Raw genomic sequence first — 25,003 nt, forward strand, 5'->3', positions numbered from 1 at the left:
TCTTCTCCAATAATTTAACAGATATAATTTCATATTTAATTGTACGCTTATTTTTAGCGTAATGTAGGACGTCCTCCAGCTAGATGGGGTGACGATATTCGCAAAATGGCGGGCAGCGGCTGGATGCAAAGAGCTGAAGATCGAGCTCAGTGGCGTGCCATTGGAGAGGCCTATATCCAGCAGTGGATAAGGACAGGATGATTATGATGATGATGATGATGAAATTTCATATTTTAGACAAAATGCATACTTATATAGTACACAACAGGTTTTTAAAATTAAAATAATAAATAGAGTCACATTATATGTCTATAAACGTTTATGCGTAAAAGAACATTCGTAATGTATGTATATGCAATAATAATAAAACACAAACATAAAGAAAAAAACATTATACTGTTGCCTTATTAGTCTAGACACACGTTGCGGCGACAACTCTGAATACAACCAATAAAGGTTAGTTAGGTATAAAATTGTATTTTTTTTTCAAATAGCCCATTCTTTATTCATTTTATATCCACTATACTATAAAATGTAAGAGAAGAAACTACTTAGCATTCCGTGGATTCACCGTACGTGTGCCGGACCCATCGCGTTGCAGGATGAGGAGCTCAGAGGAGTGCCTGGTACTTACGGCCCAAGTGTGGGTTTAAGGGATCCTTTAAATAGGCATTAACATACACTTCCTCTATCCGAGCTCCCCTTGACACCTATACCAAATTCAAAAGATTTCTACTAGTGCCGCCTTCGAAGTACTTCGCCTTTAGCTTTCGTAAGATTTAGAACATTACTATTTAAATTCACGTAACTGGATACCTAAGTTTACATTTTTTTTTTATATATATATAAGAACATTGTTGAAGGTATTTTAGTGTACTGTTCCCTTAATGTTAAATATACATAAGGAATTAAACTAAAAAGAAAATAACACTGTAGAAATTATAAATTCTCTCATAGTGAAAGCTCTCCGTAAATAATAGAATAATATGACTCTTCCAAAATCAGATATCTATAAGTATTAATGCACTCTATAGTAACTAGATGAGTAAGCTGATAAACATTTTGTACCGGAAATCCGCTGATAGACGGTAGATAAAAAGACAAGCTATAACGCACAGATATTGTTTGATATTGGCGGCGACTTGTTGGGGACGCAACCTACGCTAAAAGTTACGTTATGGTACTGGCAGGTAATGAAGTAAAATAAAAAAAAAAATATTATAAATATGATGAAAAAAAATATTATAAATATGATGAAAAAAAAATATTATATGATGAATTAAAAAAAAAGGTTTATTAAAATTGATTTGTTTGTTATGATGTGATAAATTAAGAGTAAATATTTTGTTTTTTAATTATCTACTAATAACTTCTCGATTTATAACTTTTAGAAATTTCATGGTACAATATTTGAAAAAAAAAAACTGAAAAAAAAAACATTTATTAGGTATATACGACTCTTTAAACAATTCATAGACAATAGGTGGCATCACTAATTAGAGCCAAATCAGTCATGGTCTCCACCAACAGATAAGTATTCGGCCCTCAAACGATATGGCTCTAGTCGATTACGTTTCTTATGCAATTTACAACATAATCAAGGTAAATGATTGCCGTATTAATTAAATTAAAATAATTAAATACACAAACAAATATTTTCATAAATTTCATATGAGACTTAAATGAGTGAATAATGATCGAATTAATTATATATCATGAATTTAATGACCTAGTGTGCTTAAACTAATTGGAAGTTTGTATTGACTTCTTAAAGAAACAACGTGATATCAACAGAACTCCTATCAACATACATCATCATCTTTTACAATATAGAAAAAAATCGTACTTAATTCACTAATTGCAGTACGTGGGTGGCCATTAACATGTATATCGGAAAATCATTAATAAATAAGACTTTATATTTACAATCGCAAGGCATATATTGGCTTATCAACAACCAAGCGAGGCTGCTTCCAAGTCCATGCCATTCAAGTTTTCTTGTTATTGTGACATGCAAATCACGACCTGTACACGTCATAGGGACGTTTTTGTAAAACAATTATATTAGTGCAGTGGGCGTCTTGGAATTCGGTCAGTCATTTTAAAGGAACCATTGCCTATTTGAAATGGCTGTTAGACCACCAATAGGTACCTACCAATAGTACCATTATCATGTTTTTGTTCTACTTGCGTCTTTGTAATTTAAGGCTATGCGGGTCTTTTTTACGAGTGAGCGATAAAAATGATCAATTTTCGAAAGTACGAACACGAATTCTTTCTAATTTTATTTCCTAATATGTTTTTTTTTTATTTTATAATCCTTTGATTTCCTTAAGTGTGGAAGTTTATCAAATTTAGCGCATAACTTAAAACATGTATGTATTGATAGATTTACAAACTTTATTTTTTTATTGACGACTAAGGAAAATTGTTTCGGAAAAACCATATAATTGACTATTTCAATAAATAGGACCTTGAATAGTTCTTTTTACCCTCATCTAAATGACATGTTAAAACGTCCTCGACTGATCTCGTCTCGACAGCCACTTATCCTGAGAGGCTTAAAAGCATAGTATACGCTTGATATAAATAGAACACGTGTTGCAATGAGTGTGCCTTTACTTCAATACATTCATATGAAATATTTATTTCCTATTTGTATCCTTTTTTTAATTATATACGTTACTCAAGTATAGTCAAACGTGAAGTCTGAGATTCGTAATATTTATTAGTTAGGATTCCATGGATTCGGTTTCCAGGCGCTGGGCTGGCTGGCTGGAAAACAATTTGGAGCTGTACCTGGGATGTGCTGCTCTAAGTGTATGTTTAAGGGGCCCCATTAAATTCAGTTTCCATTATCAACGCTCGTTTCTATTTAACCAATTTAAGATAATCCTACTAATAGAGCCCCCAAAAATATATTTTAGAAAATAATTAATGATAGTTTATATTATATTTGCATGTTTACTCCAAACAGAGAGAAGGCTGTGGCTAGTGTGCATTTTCCGCCCACTTAGAGACATGGCGTAATACATATTGGGTTATGGAAAGATAAAATTGTTATAGCTCTAAATGCGCACGTTTTTGTTACTCCTACGTATGTATATAGTATGTTGTTCCAAATAAAATGTAAGTTTATGACTAGAAAAGTTCATAGACAGTGTTATAGTAAAGAAATTAAAAAAAAAACTTTTATATACAGAACCTTAAATATAAGCTTCCTAGTCTTAATAATAATATATTATAGTTTGCACTAATAATTAGTTTGGTTTACACGACTTATGCAAGCAGACTGCTGTTAATCCACTTCCAATACACTAAGAATACAAATAAACCACGTGGGCAGCTAATTTATCTTGGTACGGCTTTTATAATGAGGGAACGCGAATTTCAATTAACAGTTGATTTAAGCGTGTCACATTGCGAATGTAGAGTGTACTTCTATAAAAGCATATTAAAGAATCAAATATTTTGTTTTTTTTTCTAAAAAATAAACTATTTTATATTATATTTTTCACTTTATACCTACAGAATTTTTAAAATATATTTCAGTACATACAACATCGATATGCACGAAATTACATAACTTAAATAAAGTTAACTATTTATACACTCACATACAATATTAAATCATTCCAATATATAAATATACATTCCTTTCCTTTCAACCTTTTACAAGATTTGCATAGCGTCTCACATATTTATTGGGCACTTGTATGCCCTTTATTGAACCTTGAACTACTTTCCAAATGTAACCTATGCGTAATTATTAATTGAAATTATAATGGGATTACTTTTTAATGACTACAAATATACGCAGGTATATCTTAAGCATGTAAATAAATTTTGTAGAGTTAATTTTTTTATTGAACTTGTTTCCAAATAAAAATATTATTAATTAATGAAAACCTGATATCCCACTCTTAATATAATAAATACGTTTTACCAATTTATTTTTCAGTTTCTTCTTGTTTTAATAATTTTAAATAATAATTATTCTACTACAGTTAAAAAATAAAAGTATAAATTTAAACGGCTATTTATAAAACTACTTAGAAAAAATTTCGCTCGCGCTACTCTACTCTAGTGGAATATGCATTAAATTAGTTCTTAGCATATTAATATGAAACGCTGAAACTAAATGAGCGTACGACCTAGAGCATTCTGGATTTAAATACCATATATAAAGTGTTTATGCTAAAAGTCAAATACATATTTTTTTAGGAGGGATTAGCTCTTATTCATTAATTTATGTAAGTTTTTAATAATTTTTTTATAATAAATGAAACATTTTTTAAAGTTTTTATATTAAAATAACTCTGCTCTATTGTTAAATTTATTTTCAAAACCTATATAGTTTAAGATTACTAACTAGTAGACTTGACTCGTTCGCGACGGAGAACATAAATGTTTTTACTTGTTTGTAACTTGCCTATCGCCGTAGCGCGGGGGAATAAAGGCGGACACGCAATCTGTGAACCAAATTGGTGGAACGATTTTCTATTGAATGTATAAATTCTAGCACAATAAGGTAAACTGAAACTCAAAATGCTTACTTTGTATAAAGTTACTTTTCAACCATTCTTCCATAGGTCACGTATTTTTTATAGTTTTCGAAATAAATAACTTTTATTACAATTTTAAATTTACAGTTTCATATACCCCTTTATATTTTTCAAAGGGAGTGTGTAAAATACTTTTTTAAAAGAATAATTTAACTTGAAAAATGTGTGTGTGTGAAATAGCTAACTATCAAAAAAACGCCGTAAAACACGTGTGCATTGTAAAACGACAAGTGTTCTCATGACTCTCAACTGCGCCGCTAAAATCTACCACGAGCCAAATGGGTCAGGGGGTGGATTTAGTGTTGCTAGGGTTGTATTTTATTAATTTCAATAATACCAATATTTTTTTTTAGTTTCACGCTATTTTGAGGGTGTCTAGAGTTAAGACACTCCACTGTATCGGAGACACTGTGTGTTAAGTGGCAAAACTCAACGCCGCACATTGTCCAGAGCACAGACAGACGTGTTTGATAAAAATATATTCTGAGGCACAATATCTAGGCTCAAAGCTAATATAAAAAAATAAACTATAGGTATATAAAACCTCGACGTCGGTTAATAAATACATATAATACCACATAGTATCTACACAATAAATACAATTATAGTAGTACGTAAGTGGTCATCATAATTGCATAGAAATGTAAATAACATGATTTTCATTTGAATAGGACAAAGCGAGCCCCACTAGTGTCGTGACTGATGTGGCGTTTGCCATATTCCGCATTCTACGGCTGAATGCACTGATCCTTATTCGATGTGACTGCCTGGAGCTCTTACGGTTGACTTGTGATCGTCCATAATAGCCATGTGTGGAGGGATTAAGTAGCCAAATTCTCGAAAAAAAAAATAATTAGGTAAACTATAGGGAATATTATACCATTCCCCCGAGGGGGAATCGAACCCAAAATCTCCCTTGTGCCTCGACCCGACTACAGCCTCATTATTAGGCACAATAATAAACAAATGGGAGCTCCGTACAGTTTAATTATTCTACTATTATAAAAACAACGAATAAATCTGAAAGCGTAGACGATTTTCAGCAAATAGAAAGCGTTAACGAACGGTATAATGTGTTTTTTTAGAGCGGTAGTCAAATTAATTCTTGTAAATTTTTGCATTCGGTGCTGATTTTTATTTGAATAAGACTGCAGTGCTCATCAACGTTCCTCCTGCTTTGGTTTGACTTGTGTGTATACAAGTAATTGACAGAGTGTAGTAAGAATAACTCGCAGAATAGTCAGTTTCCTAGTAGAATCTAAAAATAAAACTGTACTGTAACACTGTAAGTCATCCTATCCTATCCTATCCTATCCTATCCTATCCTATATCTTATAAAACAAAGTCGCTTTTCGTGTCTGTCTGAACTTTCTAACTCTTCTTCTTCTAAACCACCCAACGGATTTTTATGCGGTTTTCACCATTAGGTCGAGTATTTCTCAGGGAAGGTTTATATATAGTTTATTATTTGTACATTCTTATGTAAATTAACATAAATACGATAAATGTGTCTAAAGTCCTACCCATTGAGACACTTTCGCGCATGCGCTGCTTTAATGGTAAGTACTACATGAAAATAATGTACTGGAGTATTGTTCCTCTTAATAAGATCTACAAAAAAGTCCGCGAGAGCATATTTTTATCTTTTAAGGATAACGTGTAGTGATCATATTTCTGTCTAAAAATAGTAATTTCAATATATTTTTTATTGTGAGGGATATTTTTCCATAATGGTATTAATCCTTATCCTTTAAAATACTTTATTAATTTTCTACGTTAAACGAAGATAAAATTTGCTTTTTACACTATTTCGAAATTGCGAATAGTTTTAGAGAAAAACGCATTTAATTGTTGACACATCACGCCGTTAACTCATCAGCTGTGCCGACTTAAGTTTTACTTATCCTTTACTCTCAGCATATAAATAAGTATATTAGTTACGTTGGCCATTTAATGTAGATCAAAACTGTCTTTTACTGTTTTTTCATTTTAATAAGTACTTTAGAAGTTGTTACAATATCAAAACATCCTTGCTGCGAAACGCGCCCCGCGACGTTTTGCTTATACAAGCGCGTCATGAGCAGTCATCGGTGGTTCCGTGGTAGAATGCTCGCCTGCCACGCGGGCGGCCCGGGTTCGATTCCCGGCCAATGCATTCTATTTAATTTTCCTCACAGGCAGGCTTCAGCATTAACCACAAGCTCGAAAAAAAAACCCGCCCGCTATAGAGGCATAGCAACGAAGATTTAGATGCGTTTGCACGTATTGGATAATTGGAGTTGAATGTATTATTTCAGCGCGATATATTTGGTTTCATATTTTTTGTAGTAGTTATTAGTAGGAAGGCTTTTGTTTATAATTTCTTCCGTTTGAAAATAGTCATTTAACTATCTAAAAACAGTCATTTAAATATATTTTAATAAGTACTTGAAAAGATTAGTAGCACAGATTTAAAATTACGATACCTACTAAAAAATCCTTGCCGAGTAAAACAATTGGAAAATCCTTATTGGAACTACGAAAATGCGGGTTGCATTAGAGTTTAATTAATTTTCACATTATCTTAAGTGCTTTGCAAACATACATTATATGAATAATCCAGTAGTAAAAGCGGGCGAAGCCGCAAGGGGGTCGCTAGTTATAATATTATTACTATTACAATAACTACAATAAGAGCCCAGCTGAGACAGATTGTGGGTTCGATTCTTATACGAGGAAATGAAATATTTATCATTTTAATTTCTGCTCTCTGGTGTCGAGGCAAAACGCGGCGTTGAGTTCCACCACTCAACACTCAATGCCTTGAGAAATCGGCGCAAAACAGGGAACGGAGTGTCCTAACACTAGGTTCTCTGCCTACCCTGCTGGGGTGGGATACAGCGTGAAGCTGAAAAATACAATAACACGATTACGGTCATAGAATTAAAGGCAATCTAATTTTCAACTGTAAAAGGTCGTCTGTCGAGTTTGCTCTTAAACGGACCGCTATCGAAGTCGATATCTTTCACCTCGTCTTTCTGCAGTTATCTCAATTTCGTTCACAATACTAGCTAGCGTTCTCAATCGCTCGAAGAATAGAAAAATGTTCTACGGTTGCAGATGAAGATTTATTGCGATATGATGGACGTTTACAATTTAAATTACCCTTTCAAATGTCCTCGATAACGGTTGAAAGGTTTATTTTGTCATTCAGGACAAGAATATTATTGAATACTTTAATCGTTTTTAAATATATTTTATTGATACATATATAGAATAAACTCTACATCCCGTTATGCAAACAAACAAAGAGTATTAAATGTATGTAGATTTGTGATACATGTATAATAGCTAAGTACATATAACCTGTCTCCATAAAAGGACTGTTGCAATTTTTCCATCAAAGGCTATGTCATTAGAAATGCGCGATTTCAATCTATTTATAATTAAATCAAAGCTAAGAATGGCTTTGTATTTATTGTTTTACAAAGTAACTAAGACAATGTTATGATTTTCCGTGTGTCATAGAAATAAAAACAAAATATAAGGTGTGGCTATAATATAATTATTATTGATATTTGATCACATATCGCACATCGCAGTATAGGCTGATGGAATCTAGTGGTAAGACACTCCGTTCCCTACTTTATATGCAGACAGAGTGACATAACTCAACGCCGCGGTTTGTCTTTTTACCAGTGCGAGGAAATGAAAATGAAGCATTTCCCAGAGTAGGTAACAGCGCCACAATGGCATAAAGGTATGGGTGCCTATGTATTTCTACAAAAAATAAATAAAAAGAAACAGTATTAAATAACTGAGTAATTTATTTGATAATAATACTAAAATGTTATAAAACCTCATATTTTTCAAACTCTAATAGTATTGTACCACAAGTTGAGTTCCACAACCCCACATTGAATAATAGCAGGTAAGCCACGGCCGTTTAATTACGGCGCCGGTCGCGTGTTCCGTCATATAAGCCGAGATTATAGCGAATATGGAAATAGTTAGAATTCGCTATTATACGGCTGATAAATGAATATAATCTTTTTGCAACAAATATATATGTACATAATATATTACGGCGTTGGGTTTTACCACTCAACACGCATTGCCTCCAGAATTCGGCAGAAAGTGAGGAACGGAGTACCTTAACACTAGGTTCCCTCTGCCTACTCTGTGTGCGGGATACAGCGCGAAGCTGACATACCTACAAAAATAAATATTTACATTATCAAATTCACATGCAGTTTGAACCCCACAAGGAAAAATATATCGCGATTGTTGAAAGAGTAAAAAAATATAACAAATAGAAATATTTTTTTATTATGTGATGTTTAAAACTTTTTGACATTTACGAATAGCTGAAAATGCATAAAAAGTTTTTATTTTATAATTTTAAAAATAAAATTCTTTAGTAAAGTGTAAACAGGCCTTTACCATTCACTCAAGCAATCTGAATCAAGTAAATTACAATTGGCCAATACTCGCAACGCGGCGATAAACATTACTGGAGTAGGCAGATAAATAACGTGCCGATAAAATATAACATTAAAGAGATTTGAGTTCATACTTTACGCTTTACTTGTAATTTATAAAAATATTTTTTACGTTAAGTTGGATAGTGGATACTAATATCAATTTAAATTAAAAAATATTCTTTATCTAAAAAGACTTGCTAGCTCTCTTGAATCTTTAAATTAACTTAAACAGGAAATTAGTTTCACGGCCTGGAACCGGCAACAAAATCAATAGTTGCTTTTTTCAATTTGGTTATTTTATCTAACTAAGTTACCAAAATTATATGATTTTAAAATACAACCACTGAACAAGATGTTTTTGAATCGAGTCCATTAAGACGCCCGGCGCTGCGCGGCGTTGGGTTCCGCCACTCAATTCAAAAGCTGCCCTTATAATTGCGAGAAAAAACGTGCAGCAGATTTCCAATAAAAGAATGCAATAGCATAATAGCCTAAACGTATTAAGTGAGGGGAAATGCAAGGCTTTCATTCGACCGACGCGACGCGCGCTCGAGCTTCAAACAATCGCATGGGAATGGGGTTGAGCAACGAGAACTGAGTGAACACAGCAAACCTACAATTACCAGTACTTTTGATCAATAAATATCTTGTTTAGACTTAAATATCGACTTCACTCAGAAACTAATAATAGAAAGAATATTCCATGTCTTAGTGACACTGTTGAAATGTTCCTAATAGTTATGGTTACGAATGTAAATGTTTTTTTTTATTTTCATTCTCTTGACAAGACAAATGGTGGTATTGAATTTTGCTACTTAATACGCATTATATAGATGAAAGTGAAGACGGAGTGATCTTTGACTTGGTTCTATTTAAAGATAATTAACTTGCCTTTAAAATGTGTATAGACATATGGTCATTATTAAGGTCAAATGTCCTAGGTAGGTATAGTATTTTAATTATAATTATAAATTATTATATTTGTTTTTTATATGAATTTTCTTAATTTTTTTCGGAATAACTTAATTATTATTTTTAATTTTCGTACAATATTTATTTCATTATAATTTTATAATATATTGTAAAACATGTATCTAAAGCCCGATCTAAACGCGGCTTGTGCGGCACTTTGGTGTAATAAGTCAGAGGTCGTCATTCGATTGCAGAGAACAAAGACGATTTAAGACTCAATTTACGCCTCCCACGTGAAATTTATGAAATAAATACTTACTTCTAAGTTTAAATTGAAATTTCCAAATAAATATCATTGGCCAAGAACAAGTAACATTTGACGTATATAAAGAAAAATACTACATTCAATAGCATAATTAAATTAATTTCATTTTGATGATGATGCTGTCCAAATTTAGTTCGAGTAAATTATTTTTATGACAAAAATGGGCGTACAGCTGTCGTCCACCTGCTATGATAATAATCATCGTTATTCAGCTAAGAATTTGACTAAAAACAATAACTTGTATTTTCTTGCAATGTTGTCTACAATAATTATAGTTTTGCTATAAACAGCAATACAGAATTTTAATTACAACTTTAGTGTTGTTAAATGTATACTATTTTCCAAAAGGGTACTAGCGTAGATGTCATATTGTGAATGTATGTACATTAAGAGAATGATTGAGAGAGGTCGACCTTCGAAAACACAGTATTGATGATATTGAAGGTAAAAATACTGAGGGCCCCCCGGATATATGAAGAGATTGATTACAGTAGACGAGGCGAAAGAGGTAAGCAGAGACTGTACCGTATGGCGATTCGTTCCCTCTGCCTAACTATCCCGTTAGGTACAAAGCGAGACACTAAAAAAAAATCTTTCCACCAAAAATTTAATAACACTAACCTGCCCATAAGCTAACACAGTCGCGTTGTACCCATCGAGAGCTGCCTCCACGAGCTTCCTGACACACGTGTCATATACTTCCTGTTGATCAGCCGCAGGCTCGAAGGCGTAGTTGAAGGTGAACGCGCGTTCAGATCCGAGAGCCACGCCGCCCTCGCCCGCGGCGCCGCCTGCGCGTGCACATATACCGCATCCTTCCACCACTTCCGCTGGGGTTTGTGGGCGGATTCTGAAAATTGAGATTTTTATAGTATTGCGTTAAATTTTTATATAAGATTTACAATTCTAAAAAAGGATAAATTAATTACATTCAAGGATCGTCTTATATCAACTTAGCAGTCGTTAATAGTACTGATTGTTCTTATTGATAACATGTGTGGCTACCGAATGCAAATTACGTGACTTACGCAATTGAACAATATGCTCTTAAGTACGAACAATAAGATAGCACATGAGTCTTGACGCAATCTATCTGATACAGCGATAGCAATTGCTAAAGCAAAAATAAATTACTAGAAAATAAAAACAGAAATGATTCTATTGAAACTAATATAAGTGTATTACTAGCATATTCCCAACTCAATTTCTATTGATCTTTCTTTAATATCTCACCAACAATATTAATTATGTAGATTTTCTTTTACAACAAGTACCTAATAATATATTATAAAATACATATTAACAGAATATTATCAAATTAAAAATATTCAAATTTTACTAAATAAAGAGAATAAAAACTAAAACAATAACATCAAGCATAGACGAAAGCGCCATTTATAAGATATTATACATATACATATATCAATGAAACCGACACGATATTATCCAACTCGGGCTATAATTCAATATGCAGCCGGAAGAGCAGCGCTCGCCGCGCAGTCTGGGAATAGCGAGGGCTGCGTTAACACATGTAATACATGGCTAATATATTTAAATTTACATGTAGGTATAGGACAGATGTAATTGACAGACAATCCGATAGTTGTAGTAGCGATTCTCACTCTGAGGAATGTTTATATCTTTAAAATATTTTAGTTTTTTTGGACCAATAAGAAAAAACGCGGCGTTAGGTTCCGCAATCTGAAAACCAATGTCTTTATGGAGTAAATAGAGAAAGGAGTGACACCGTCTATCCCTTCAAATACAGGAAATGTGTGAAGATAACACAAACATAAAAAAAACCCGTTCCAACTAATTTATACCCATGTTACATAATCCTATGTTGACAATGCGACAATAAATAAAACGCACGTTAAAAATTAATCTTGTGCCTTCAAAGGCCCACCGGCGTATATAGTAAGGCCCTTCTGAATTTAAATTAACGGATGTGACAGACGTAAATGGTCACTCCGTCTGTTTTCCAATGAGTCTCCGAAAATATAACGCGGGGTGAACAACCTAACCTAATTATGCTATATTTATAAAATCTTCATTCAAAATACTCTTCTCTTAGTCATAAATAGGTTCGTGCGATACGCGTGACAAATAACTATTTTTATCTTCTATGTACGCAAATGAAATGTAACAGTAGAGAAATGTAGCTATATGTTATTTCATACTTAAAGAAAGAAAAACGATCTGCACTATGCGTCTGTAAATATGATTGATTCTGGGTTCGATTCCGTTTCAGGGAGGGAAATGATTATATATTTTTTTACATTCTCCCGCTCTAGTAAGACAAAGCGCGGCGTTGAGTTACGCTACTCAAGATGAAATGTCGGATGAAAAAATGGAGTTTCGGACGAATGAAGATTTTGATCCATTTCCTTGACTTAAAGACTTCGACATAGGTATGAGCTTCAATATGAGATTTTTCGTTTATCTTTCGCTTGCTTCATATAAATATATTTATATTATATAAAGGCACTCCTGTGCTTATACACGTACGCTGTATACATACGGTAACCAAACTAAAACATTTTTATTATACATCGTAAATTTGTTTCCGGGAAGATTGACTACGAAATTAGACTACGTGGTAGACCATATAGGTATATGTATAGATATTATATATACTTTAGACTAGAAGTATACATATCATATTTATACTTTATATTTCAAAGCCTTATCTACATTCACAAACTAAAAAACACTACCTACTGTATGAAGTGTTACTCTTATTCCAAAAGATGGATATTTAAGAAGAAAATCGTATACCTACGAATAACCCAATATACGTACGAATAAGTACATGCCCTTGCATACTTAACGTTTTAAGAGCCACCTAATAACTCCTATGTAATAAAAAATAACTTAAAAAAATATATAAGAAATAAGAAAACAGGCTCATTAAACACAATATTCCGTAGAACAATTACTTGTAAAAAGTTAAAAAAATATTATGTTATAGAGTCTATTTTAAATGTATATAGAACTAGTTCGGTCCGACAATTACATGTACTGCACACGCAGATATGCAGCAAATGTTTGTTTATGTCCGCTTGTTTTTAGATGCAGGGTATTGAACGGCTGCACGTACGCTTACACAATGGGGCACGCGACCCGTCGTCGTACGTCTACCGGGCATAATATCCAGCTTATACAAATATTTACGATCATAATTGCATAGGATTAAAAAATATATTTAAAAAAAAGTATAAAAAAAGCTGTTTTTATATTTGTTTTTTATCTTCACGTTATTTTCTGCACATGGCAAAGTTGGCAGGAGGAATTTAGTGTTAAGACACTCCGTTCTCCTGTTTTTTGTTTGTCTCGACGTCAGACCGAAGAAATGAAAATATTAATATTTCCATTTTCTCGGGTGGGGACCCACAACCCGTTACAAGACCGTCCGTTTACACGCTTGTGCCCTGCGGTACGACTGGCTTCTCTCTTATAATATTTAATTTTATATTAAAATGTGTGTTGTGTCATGTCTTAATTAAAAATCATAAAGAGAAAAAAACTTAAGACCTATAGCCGTAGTTGGCTTGTGTATTCTGGCCTATCCTATACAAAGCACTATAAATGCGAAGAAAATAACAACTTCATTCCTGATATTTTTGTGCTCATTGAATTTTTCCTTACAATAATATATTTTTAATTAAATATCTTTCTTACAAACATCGTCATTAAAATTGTATCTATATATCTGATTATTCCCATTTGAAAACAACGTCCATAATAATTAAAATTTAAATAGGCGTCAAGAGTGCAATTAGAGGACAACTTCACGATTTTCATTAATTTTAATAGCAGAAAATTAAAGTTTAACTATTGAAAGTTTATATATTATAACCCAAGGGTTTATATATTATTGTAGAGACTGATTAAGAATGAACAAGTTTCCTTTATTTATTTCTCCTGCTAAGATTTCTTACATACAAGTCTAGAAATATACTTGTTATCTGCATTAAATTAGAGAAAACTTGCGGCAAAAGCGCTCTTACTTAGATCTATCGTCAATAGTTTTAAACGAGATTAGAAAATTAAGTTAGTTTTTTTATATAGCAGAGTTGCCTTTGTAAATAACGCACAAATTTTTGCCAAAAAAAAATTAATAAAAATATCACGAGACAAATGCAATAGCCCTGTTTCTTTCGGCAAACTCATTCCGCCTTAGTCACGGTACCTTTTACGATTATGAAGTTAAAAAAAAATTACCCACATTTTGGTTCAGAACAAAGTATCAAGATAAGAACTTTGCTAATTAAGTGGAACCTAAAACCCTCATTTACTGACATATTTAGAACTGGAGCAAATGTCACTAGGGCTGCTTAGGTAGTACTTGGAATAACTTAGTGTATACTATGCATATTAAATAGAAGTGATCTTAAGACTTTATATCGCACAGGCGTGCGACTGTAAACGCGACAGTTGTGGGTTCAATTCCTACTCTGGGGAATGAAAAATGTAATATTTTCATTTCCTTATTCTGATAACGAAGCAAACGGAACGGTCTTAATGGGAACGGAGTATCTTAACACTAGAATTCTAATCTCAGGTTCCCACTAAAAATTTATTGGAAAGTGGAGAACGAATTGTCTTACCTTTATTCTAGCTTACCCTATCAAGAATACAGAAGGGATGATAATAAATGCTTTATTTGTGACATTTTTACGTGCATTATAATATTGTTTTTACTTTAAGTTTTTAATATTAAGTTTCCCCTGCCTGCTTACAGCGTGATTATAAAAAAATATTTCCCCATAAATCGAACCTTTGCATGTAAACTATACACTCGGACATTTCTCAACTGCACCAAGATAGATTTATAATGCAACAATATTAATTTTCCAAATACCTAAATAGAGGAATCGGTCAAGGCTGAAAAAAATGGCAGTTGAGTTTGATATCTTCACAAGTATATAATAAATTATTCTTAGCCTCAAAATTGGTAAAAAATATTTAAAGATAGACCTGTTAAGGCTAAATGGAACGAACGTGGGCGACAGTTGAATATTTGCTCTTCGCCCACCATCGGTGGTCGTGGGCTTGGATGTTACTACAGCGTGTTAAACCTTTACCGAGAACTGGTTATGAATGAATATTAAATGTAGCAAGGTCTTGACAAATGTATTTATAAAGTAATATTATCTATAATTATGTTTAATGCTTAAAGCAAATTTCCTCATCCGCAAAAGAAGCTTCAAGGAATGCATGTCCTTATTGGTATTGAGGTAACAAAAATATTCCAAGTGTAGTTGTCTTTTTATTGTTTTGAACTTCACAGAATTTAAAGTATATTTTGTTAATAATATTAATTTTACATTATTGACTATATTTAAAATAATAATAGGGTATTTTAATTATCTTTATTTAAATGTAATAAGACTTGAATACACTCTACGCACAATGTCTTGAAAATTGGGCAAAAAGTAGGGCTGTGTTAACTCTTGTTCTTAACACTAGATCTGCATGCCCTGTTATATACGGTATACAGCGAAAAGCTTCACGCTTTATCCTTAGTGGGGTAGTCAGCGTTAAGCTAATATACTTTACTAAAAATTAATAATAATTATTTATATTTAATTTTATGGCGCCAACGTATGAGTCACGCGATTAAACTTATATTTTACTCAAAAATTAACAACAAAATAGTTACAAAAAGAAACTAAGTAAGCACAAAACGAAAAAAAAATGTCGCAAGAAAACCTTGATAATGGCGGCCTCTCAACGTTTGTGATTCGGATAAAATCACGAATTGAATACTAAACGATTATTTGATAGAAAACTTCAGTAGTTCGTATACGTACCTACCGAAATAAGGTATTACATAACAAAATAATATAGAATGAGGGCATTGTAAATCAATCTACAGTTAAAGAAGTCGTAGGGAAATTAGCTTTTGTGACATAGTTTACATACCTATTACAATGAACTCATGAGCATGACTTAGAGATTTGATTTTTTTTTTTGCAAGACTGCGTGACACACGAAGGAGGGTAATGTGTTTATCATTCTTTGTATGTTTGTATAATTTTGATAATTTGTACGTCAATCGATTTGTCTTAACCTTGCCAGTGTCCACAAAGACATAATAGTGACCAGAGGCTATGTTGTAAAAAAAAAGCAATCCACGGATCCCAAGTCAAGTGGGATATTATTGAAAAGGAATTTAATCTGATTTTAAGGTTTCTTTCATCATTATTTATTTATCTCTTTGTGTTAAATCACGCCAATTCCCGCTTTCCACCCAAATTCGAATAATTCAAAGAAAAACATTGTTTTTATAGTAGTCTCTCTATTTACTTATTAATGTACTTACACAATCAATAATAATAAAACAATAGGTGTTAATAATAAAACATTTATAGGTAACAATATAATAATTGTGATGTTATGGAAGCGAGCATGAATGAAAAAGAAAGGCTCTTTGTTCGTTATGTCAGTAATTATAATATATTGAATTGATATATTTTTCATATTTATATTATAATTTATAAGATTTTGTTATATGGTAAGTAAAAGGTTGAGAAGGCAACATTTGGATGTTTAATTCCACATTACTGTCTTTAATAATTTCTTAGATGTGTTTATATTATTGCAATATTAAACAAAACATTTCAAATTAGCCGACTAATATAGTAACGTTGCACTATAATCCTATAAACAGTAATGACTTCTAGTTCTTCAAGTTATTAAGCTAACACCGTGGTTCTTTAACCTTAATAAGCTCGTTTAACTTGCATCATCGTGCGAGGGCCTTTCTCATCCAGTATGTTACAAAACTCAGGTTAATTTTAGGTATAAGACGCTAAACTGTTTCTATATCTTAATGAACAAGAAAGAGACGGAAAGAAAAATAGAGTCTGGGGTCCCCATGACCTTTCCTCTGTCTTACCATTCAGTTAGACTAGACAACTAGACATTACAAATAAAAATATGTATGATAGTTAATATCCCGTATATCCAAAAAAAAAACAAAAAAACCTAGTGTTAAGACACTCCGTAAGTGATTTCCGCCAGAATTCTAAATATCGCATGTTGAGGGATGGATGTTGAAGCCGTGCTTTGTGTTGCTAGAGCAGGAGAAACTATATCTAATAAATAATTCACAATCAAGTGACAAATATCAAATGGAAATATATATTTATTTAACAGTACAATCAATACGATTCCTATTAAATTTGTCCTCACAAGGGCCCATTACTTATTCAAAAGAGGCCGCGACATCATAAGATAGGTTAAGTAATTATCAAACCAACTGGTTAGTATACCGTTTGTTTAACCAGTTAGCTACAAATATGAATATAAAGTATTAAATATACAATTATAATGTAAATTGGTTGGAGTAAATGCGACAGTTTGCAGGTTCGATTTCCACTCGTGGAACTAGAATATTTAATGTTCGTTGTTGATGATATATGATATTAGGTAAATTATGAATATAACTAAAATACATAATATGACGCATATTTTTAATCTATATCGATCGTCGTATAACAAGCAAAAACATTATAAAAAAATGTATTAGGCAAGATTGTTTTATTATACAAACATATCAAAGCGCTTATTAAACAAATAATTGACGTTGATGACACATAGAGTTTAATTTGATAAAATTATTTTGATATGAGCCCGTTCAAACAGGCAGACTTGAGGTCGTTAATTTGTCAGACTGGGTGGCACATGGCATTGCAGCGACAGAGGTGGCACGGCCATAAAACATTCGGCCCATAAAATATTCTTGTTATCCTTTTATATTTACAAAGTAATCATTTTAAATAGTTATACATAATCAAAACTGATAGGTCCGGTCCGGTATTTCCATTCATTCCACAGATATATAGATAAAAAGAAATGACGTCATAAATCAGTAAAACAAGATAATAAAAAAGTTAGCAAGTAGCGAAAGAATAAGTCATCATTTATTGAAGACTTACAAATATTAGTTATTTGAAAATTAGAAATAATATATAAAATGCAAATAATAAAAAAAATTATAGGTATTATTTACACGATTGCCGAGTCTAACAGTTTCTTAATACATAGCGTTGACCGCATTTCGTAGCTTCAGATGGGAGATAAATCAATGTAAACGCACTTACACTAACAAAGCACCGCTGTCATACATTACAGGACAAATTAAATATTCGCTGAGAAAACGACTGTTATCACACCGACGGACGCGTAACACATTATTAAGTACATATGCTCCTATATAACATAAGCATGAGGTAATCTTATCAAATACGTAGTCTAGATATTTTATATGCATTCTCTCCTATTTTATATTAAGATTATTCATAAAATCTTAGTAACCAGGTTTAATTAATAATTTGTTTGCACACTATTCTATATTTTATTGGAATTTGTAACTAGGATACAAGTTGTATGAGGATGAGTAAAAGAGTAATAATATCCAGTATATAAATTAATTATTGCTCAAACCATATTAAGCTAGGAGAAAGTAGAGTTACACTACCGAGCATGCAGATGTCTTTCCGCATAAATGCAATAGATGTATGCGGATATGAGAAAAAATAAAAACAATATCTTTCTTTTTTCATAAGTGACACCATTTTTTTAAGAATCTAACTAAAATATCAGTGTCATTAATGTGGTTATGGCGAAGGTATTTCAATAGTTCAAAGTTCACGGTTGCAGAAGTTAGCTACGAGGTACGGCGGGCTGTCAACCGTGATAAACGAAGATAAGTGGACGTTACACAGCAAATATTTGACAATATGCACGAAACGGCTTCTATTTCCTATTAATAATAAAAGTGTCATAATGACAAGTTAAAAAGAAAAGAAAAGAAAGGCACTTCGGTGCATCCTAATACTGTAGATTAGTGTAAAATCTATTCTAAGTCTCATTTGAAAGTAGGTAGAGTATACCCTAGAGTGGCGGCGCTACCGTGCCTACCGGAGAAAGGAAATAAAAATAATTGAAATATAATTATTTCTACAAATGTCCGATTCCAACACAACCTCAGATAAAATAACATTTATTTAAAACATACGATTTTTGCTAAAGATACGATTAAAATTATGACAAGTAATCTAAAATGTTCTATAAGATTACCTATTTATTTTATATTTTCTTTAATAATAATCAATCATAGTCAAGTAACAATAGATGAGCTAAAGCGACACTTACATAGATTGTTTTATACTATAAAAAGTTCGAAGCGTGATTAATTTACAATTTATAAATGTATACTTTGTAACGAGCTAGTTTGTTCATACTCTAGAGCGAAGGAATGTTACGTTATTGTAAGATACCACCCAACTATCTGATAAAATACAAATTGAACTAAATTCTTGGTTAATTATTAGTTTCTTTAACAATATCGAAACTGAAAACATTTTTTTCCAATTGTACCATTTTTATTGGATATCTATATTTTTTAATATTTTTGATTTAAAATTAAAATTATATTAAATCAGCTTCACGCTGTATCCCTCACACAGCAGGGTAGGCAGAGAGAACATAGTGTTAAGAAACTCCGTTCCCCACTTTTTGCCGAATTCTGGAGGCATTGCGTGTTGAGTGGCTAAAGTCAACTGGTGACACACCGTAGCCTTCAAGAGGTACATTTATATCCACATCATAATTTTCATACAAATAGTAGATTTTATGTAATTATCCACGTTTACAGGAGAATTACTAATGTCGCAATTGTGCGATGTGAATTAGTAGCTAGAGCCGATGTACACAATGAAATATCTCTATGGTAGTCATTATGATTGCAATCACTAGCGGGATTTCTATTAAAGATATTTTAATACATTATATGTATATTTCTTTCTATTGAACAGTATAAAATATATTCTTAAATAACAGTAAAACTTCAACGTAAAACCACGAAATACCGAAAAATAAAGGTAAAGTCGGGATCAATTCTTCGACAAATTTATCTAGGAGCCATGAAAAATATATATGATTTGATTAGTTTCTGTATTGATTATAGAATTATTTGAACTTCAATCGTTATTATTCTTGACAAAATTCAAAACTCTTCATTTGTTTTTTTTTTTTTCTAAATTTACACTCTCTGCACGGGTCTCTTTTCCGTTTACCACTTTCCGCCGAATTCTGAAAGCATTGCGTGTTGAGTGGTGAAACTCAACCCCATCCTTTATCTTGTTACCAGAGAACCGAAATGAAAATATAAAATATATATTGGCCTGATCTTCTATTTAATTGTAGGTACTGTCAAAAAAATATTAGATAGCACTAGTTCTTAGAAATGATCATTGTTAGTATATATTTTGACTATGGTTACATCACATCGACCACACCTTGATTTTAGACGATCACTAGCCGTCGAAACGTAATTTAGCGTTACGTGCAAAAACGACGCACGTAAAAAAAATATAGTTAACGAGGCGAAACAGCGAAGCAAATTTGTGCTAAATATTTAAGCTTTGGCGTATTTGTTGACCACATTTTGCTTAATATTTAATTGTTCTACATTGACATTATGTCATTGAATTGAGTTAGCCGGCACGTGCTTTGAATAAAAGATATGCAGATATAAAAGAGGAAATTAAGAATTTAAGTAAATGAACGTTAATAAAAATTATTTAAAAAGAATGAAAACATTTAAAATTAACTGTAGATCCTTCAAATAAATTTAATATTTCGTATTTACTTTAAAGATCTGAATATCTAGGTTCATTTTAATCTACTTTTGGAACGGAAAGTAGATTATTTACGTAGCATTTGCATTGGCCAAAACCAACAATAAATTTTCTTTGTACAGTTAAATATCTTATAAGTAAATAAATTTGCTCAGACATTAAGAGTTTGTTCATATATTCAAAATTTCAATATAGCAACAGTCACGACTTGTATAAGGGCACAGGATATCGTTTAATGAGGGCTGTTGGGGTAGGGCGCGTCCTGTAGGCGCCTGTGTTTGAAGGGTGACTTTTTATCGACTTTGGAAGCATGAATCAAGTAAATAACCCGAGAACTTATTGATTTTTCGTATAACAGTCTTATTAAGAATATTTTACATTGTGAACTAGCTCTTACTTGCGATAAAATGGATAAAGCTAAAAGTTTCTAATAGTAATGTTTGACACATTCTAAGAGGTAACCCTGACCGCAGGTACAGTAGATTTCGATATACGAAACGATTAACGTAATATAGCCTTCCTTAATAAATGGACTATCGTCACAAAAACAATTTTATTATCACATTCAACGAAACAAATTCTTTGTTTATAATATTAGAGAAGATTCGTTTATTATTAAAATTGTTTAGTATATTAAAAAAAAAAACACCTTCACGCTGTATCTCGCACGTGGCAGGTAGGCAGAGAGAACCGAGTGTTAAGATACTCCGTTTCCCACCGTTGAGTACGTACTATATTAGACGACAAATAAAATATTGATGTGCCGTAAATCGAAAGTTCTGTTATTAAATTACGTAAATGTCGAAAAAATATTTAATTTTTATAATTTAGTATACATTAAATTATATTACTCGTAAAATATTGCGATTATAAAAAACGTCGTATGTAGTTACGATCGTTAAGTTTCTCTGGACTTCTAAGTTTAATTAAATATCAAATTATATGAAATAATTTCATTATTTTATTAATGAAGTTTATTTAAAAGATTTAATTCTCAATTTATTACCATACTAGAGAGGCCGTAGTGCCGTAGTCGCACTGCGTCTTACTGCAAACACGAAGGTTGCGAGTTCGATTTTCACTTGGAAGAATTATATTAAATTTATTTTGTTGGACGTTGTGCGGCGTTTGGATGTTTCGAAAATGGCCCAGAAAGTGGTATTTAAGGTATCTTAACATAAGGTTCCTACTATTCTACTAAGACGAAAAAAGCGTGAAGCTGCTTTATTATTACCATAGAATAAAGAAAACATTTAAAAACACTAAATTGTTTCATAACATACACGGTCAAGTATGAATTGTAAATCAGCAATATTTGCATAGCATCTGTTAGTTACATTACTATTTACAGTACTTGTTAAGAATAATTGCTAATACTGTATTTGCAAATTTGTGTCAAACATTGTATAAATATTATGAAAATCATGTCTACTTTTTGTGCTGCAATGTCACATTGCAAAGTTCAGGGTTTCAAAATTAGAGACAGCCAAACAATATATTAGTATTGCTTGTATGAAATGGAAATAACAAAAGAGGATAATATTATTATTGTCCTAAATGATTAATAGATTATTCATTTGACTGAAAAGTATTTAATTAATAATATAAAAAAATATTTATTTGCTACAATGTACCCAATGTATTAATTAGCAATGAATATTGTACCTGATAGTTATATTTGATTCATTGTTTTATTTTTTTTTTAAATAAATTACTTCAAACAGTACAGTCTATGTTTGTATTTGTTTATAATTTTTATATTCTTACCTTTTATGTTATTAAATTATAGTAAAACTGTATGCTTACCTGACTGCAACACGCACACTGGATTCATCACTAGCCATGACTGCATTTGTTGTCCTTACAAATTAAAAACAAATCACATTAGTTTTAATGTATTTGTTATAATTAAATAATATTTGAAGTTTCGGTACAAATAAATAAACACATTTTTTATTAAACTACAACAGTTGATAAGGGCAAGATAAAGAAGAAATTGTAAATAAATTCGGATAACATATCTAAATTGTTTTATGGTCAACATCTTTTTGTTTATAACCATTATCAGATTGAAAGTAATTAATAGACCTCCACTGAAAGTAGTACAAATTGAGTAATTTACTTACTATGCGCAGTAGATTCTTCACTTTTCGTTGAACTAGATCACATTTCTTTTACAGCATCAAAACGACACGCTAAATTAACACCGACAGTGATTTCCGTCCATCTTTCACTATTATAATAAAAATCTTATATAATGTGGAACGCAAAGACGTTTATTATTTTTTAATAATATCGACGATTGAAAAGATCGATACTAAATTTATTTCATTATGCTATGTATCGTAAAGTATCTAGTTTATAAACAATCGCATTTAAATAATAAAACACTAAACGCCAACTTCTATACCGCACCAATTGACACTGACAGGAAAATTCACAGGCAGTATTTTAACTACAGCCCGCTGTCAATGTGGCATCATAATTCATTTGACATTGACAGCAAAATTTCATAAAATTATTTAGCTGTAAAATAAAACAAAAATTTTCAGCTTTAAATATATATATTTAATATATACTTATTACAATAAATAATTATTTCTTGCAGTTTAAGTATTATTGATATTTTATTCATATCATTGTGTAACATCATTCTATTATATATTGTTTTAATCATGCTATTACTAGATGTCGCTTTTGATTGTCAAATGATTAGTTAATGTAACGATAGATGGCGGTTGCTGTTAATATTAAACGATTTATTTACCTACTTGTTTATTTTACAAAAAAATTAGCTTGTACATAATATGTACAAGCTCAAGTTAATTACTTATTAAGTATTTTCTATATTTTAAATAATAAAATGTTTTAAATTAATATGACTCTGCTTAACTATGTGTTTGAATAAATTTTCTTCTGATTCCTGCGTTAATGTTATGAATCTTTTCATACTGAATATGGAAATACAAACATTAACCAAAATGTTGTTTATCGTTTTGTATTTGGGTCACGAGTGTTTTTGTTATTGTCTCCTGTGAAATCTCTCATTTATATTGTATATTTACTTTACGCATATTAAAAATATTACTGATATAAAATAATAATTTTGTTCTAGATGTGTATGTAGATATCTTACTTAGCAAAAATAAAGCCAAATATTTATAAAGCTAACATAAAATTAATCGTGAAAAACAATCATAAAAACCACATTTATATTTAGGTATAATTATTACATATAAGCTAAAAATATATATTTTAAATAAGGTTAATACAACGCAAAAACTCAAACATAACGGCGAATGTGCCTGAATAATTATGTATATAAATTTGATTATTCTGACTTTCCGTGTGGAATATATTATGATCCGTTTCCTTTATCGAGTCGACGAGTACCGACGTCCTTTAATAGAAATATCCATTTAAATTACACGTCTTGATATTCGCGCTCTTATTCGCATTTAATATTCAACGTGAGATAATAAAAATGACTTTTATACTTTTAATTTCTTCTTCAAAACGTTCAACCGCCTTAAAGTATTGGTTTTACGACCGTTTAAAAATAAAGATGCACATTGTATGATATGGATTAAGAAATTAATCGTGTTGTTTATGTGTTTTCATCTTGTTCGGTATAGGTTTTATTGATATAAGAAAAATATGCATATAGATAATTTTACATATTAACTAGGCTCATTGGGCTACAAATGTAATAATTTGTATATTATATGAATGAATTACACTAAGTGAATACAGGATCGACCTTTATTTTTACTTTATCGAATATATACTTATTTGCCATGTTTACGGTAATTGTCAGAAGCACCTGCTATGATTGATGAATGCTTACTGTAATTAGCTTTATTAAAGCAGTAAAAAATGATTATTTATTATAAATGGTCTTGAATTTAAAAACCAATAATACTAAATTTGTAGTGTTCCGTATCTCAAAAAGTAAACACGAAACCTTTAGAGGATAATTTTTTTAAAGTAGTATGTATCTGCAAAAAAATTTAATGCCGAGCCACTACATCTCTTAGCTGAGGTAGTTTCGGTCGTCCGAAGAGAAAATTTAGTTTACCACTCTCC

At 31.5% G+C, this 25,003-nt stretch overlaps 1 protein-coding gene across 3 annotated transcripts in view; it reads right to left on the reverse strand.

Moving 5' to 3' along the window:
• The window catches only part of Klp31E (kinesin-like protein 31E), a 55,196-nt gene extending 31,845 nt beyond the window's left edge, over positions 1 to 23,351 (reverse strand). For all 3 annotated transcript variants that reach the window (XR_014878337.1, XM_085191555.1, XM_085191556.1), the window contains exons 1-3: positions 23,044 to 23,351; positions 22,724 to 22,777; positions 10,887 to 11,115 (exon numbers count right to left, since the gene is read on the reverse strand). Coding sequence is in view for 2 of the 3 variants with exons in the window: in XM_085191555.1 (XP_085047681.1) it covers positions 10,887 to 11,115; positions 22,724 to 22,761 (267 nt within the window). In the remaining variant the exon portion in view is untranslated. The remainder of the gene's footprint in view (positions 1 to 10,886; positions 11,116 to 22,723; positions 22,778 to 23,043) is intronic.
• Between the last annotated feature and the right edge of the window lie 1,652 nt (positions 23,352 to 25,003).

The sequence above is a fragment of the Heliconius melpomene genome, chromosome 10 (genome assembly GCF_056956725.1).
Source record: "Heliconius melpomene rosina isolate 202511_hmr_F chromosome 10, ASM5695672v1, whole genome shotgun sequence".
In the NCBI taxonomy this organism is placed as follows: domain Eukaryota; kingdom Metazoa; phylum Arthropoda; class Insecta; order Lepidoptera; family Nymphalidae; genus Heliconius; species Heliconius melpomene.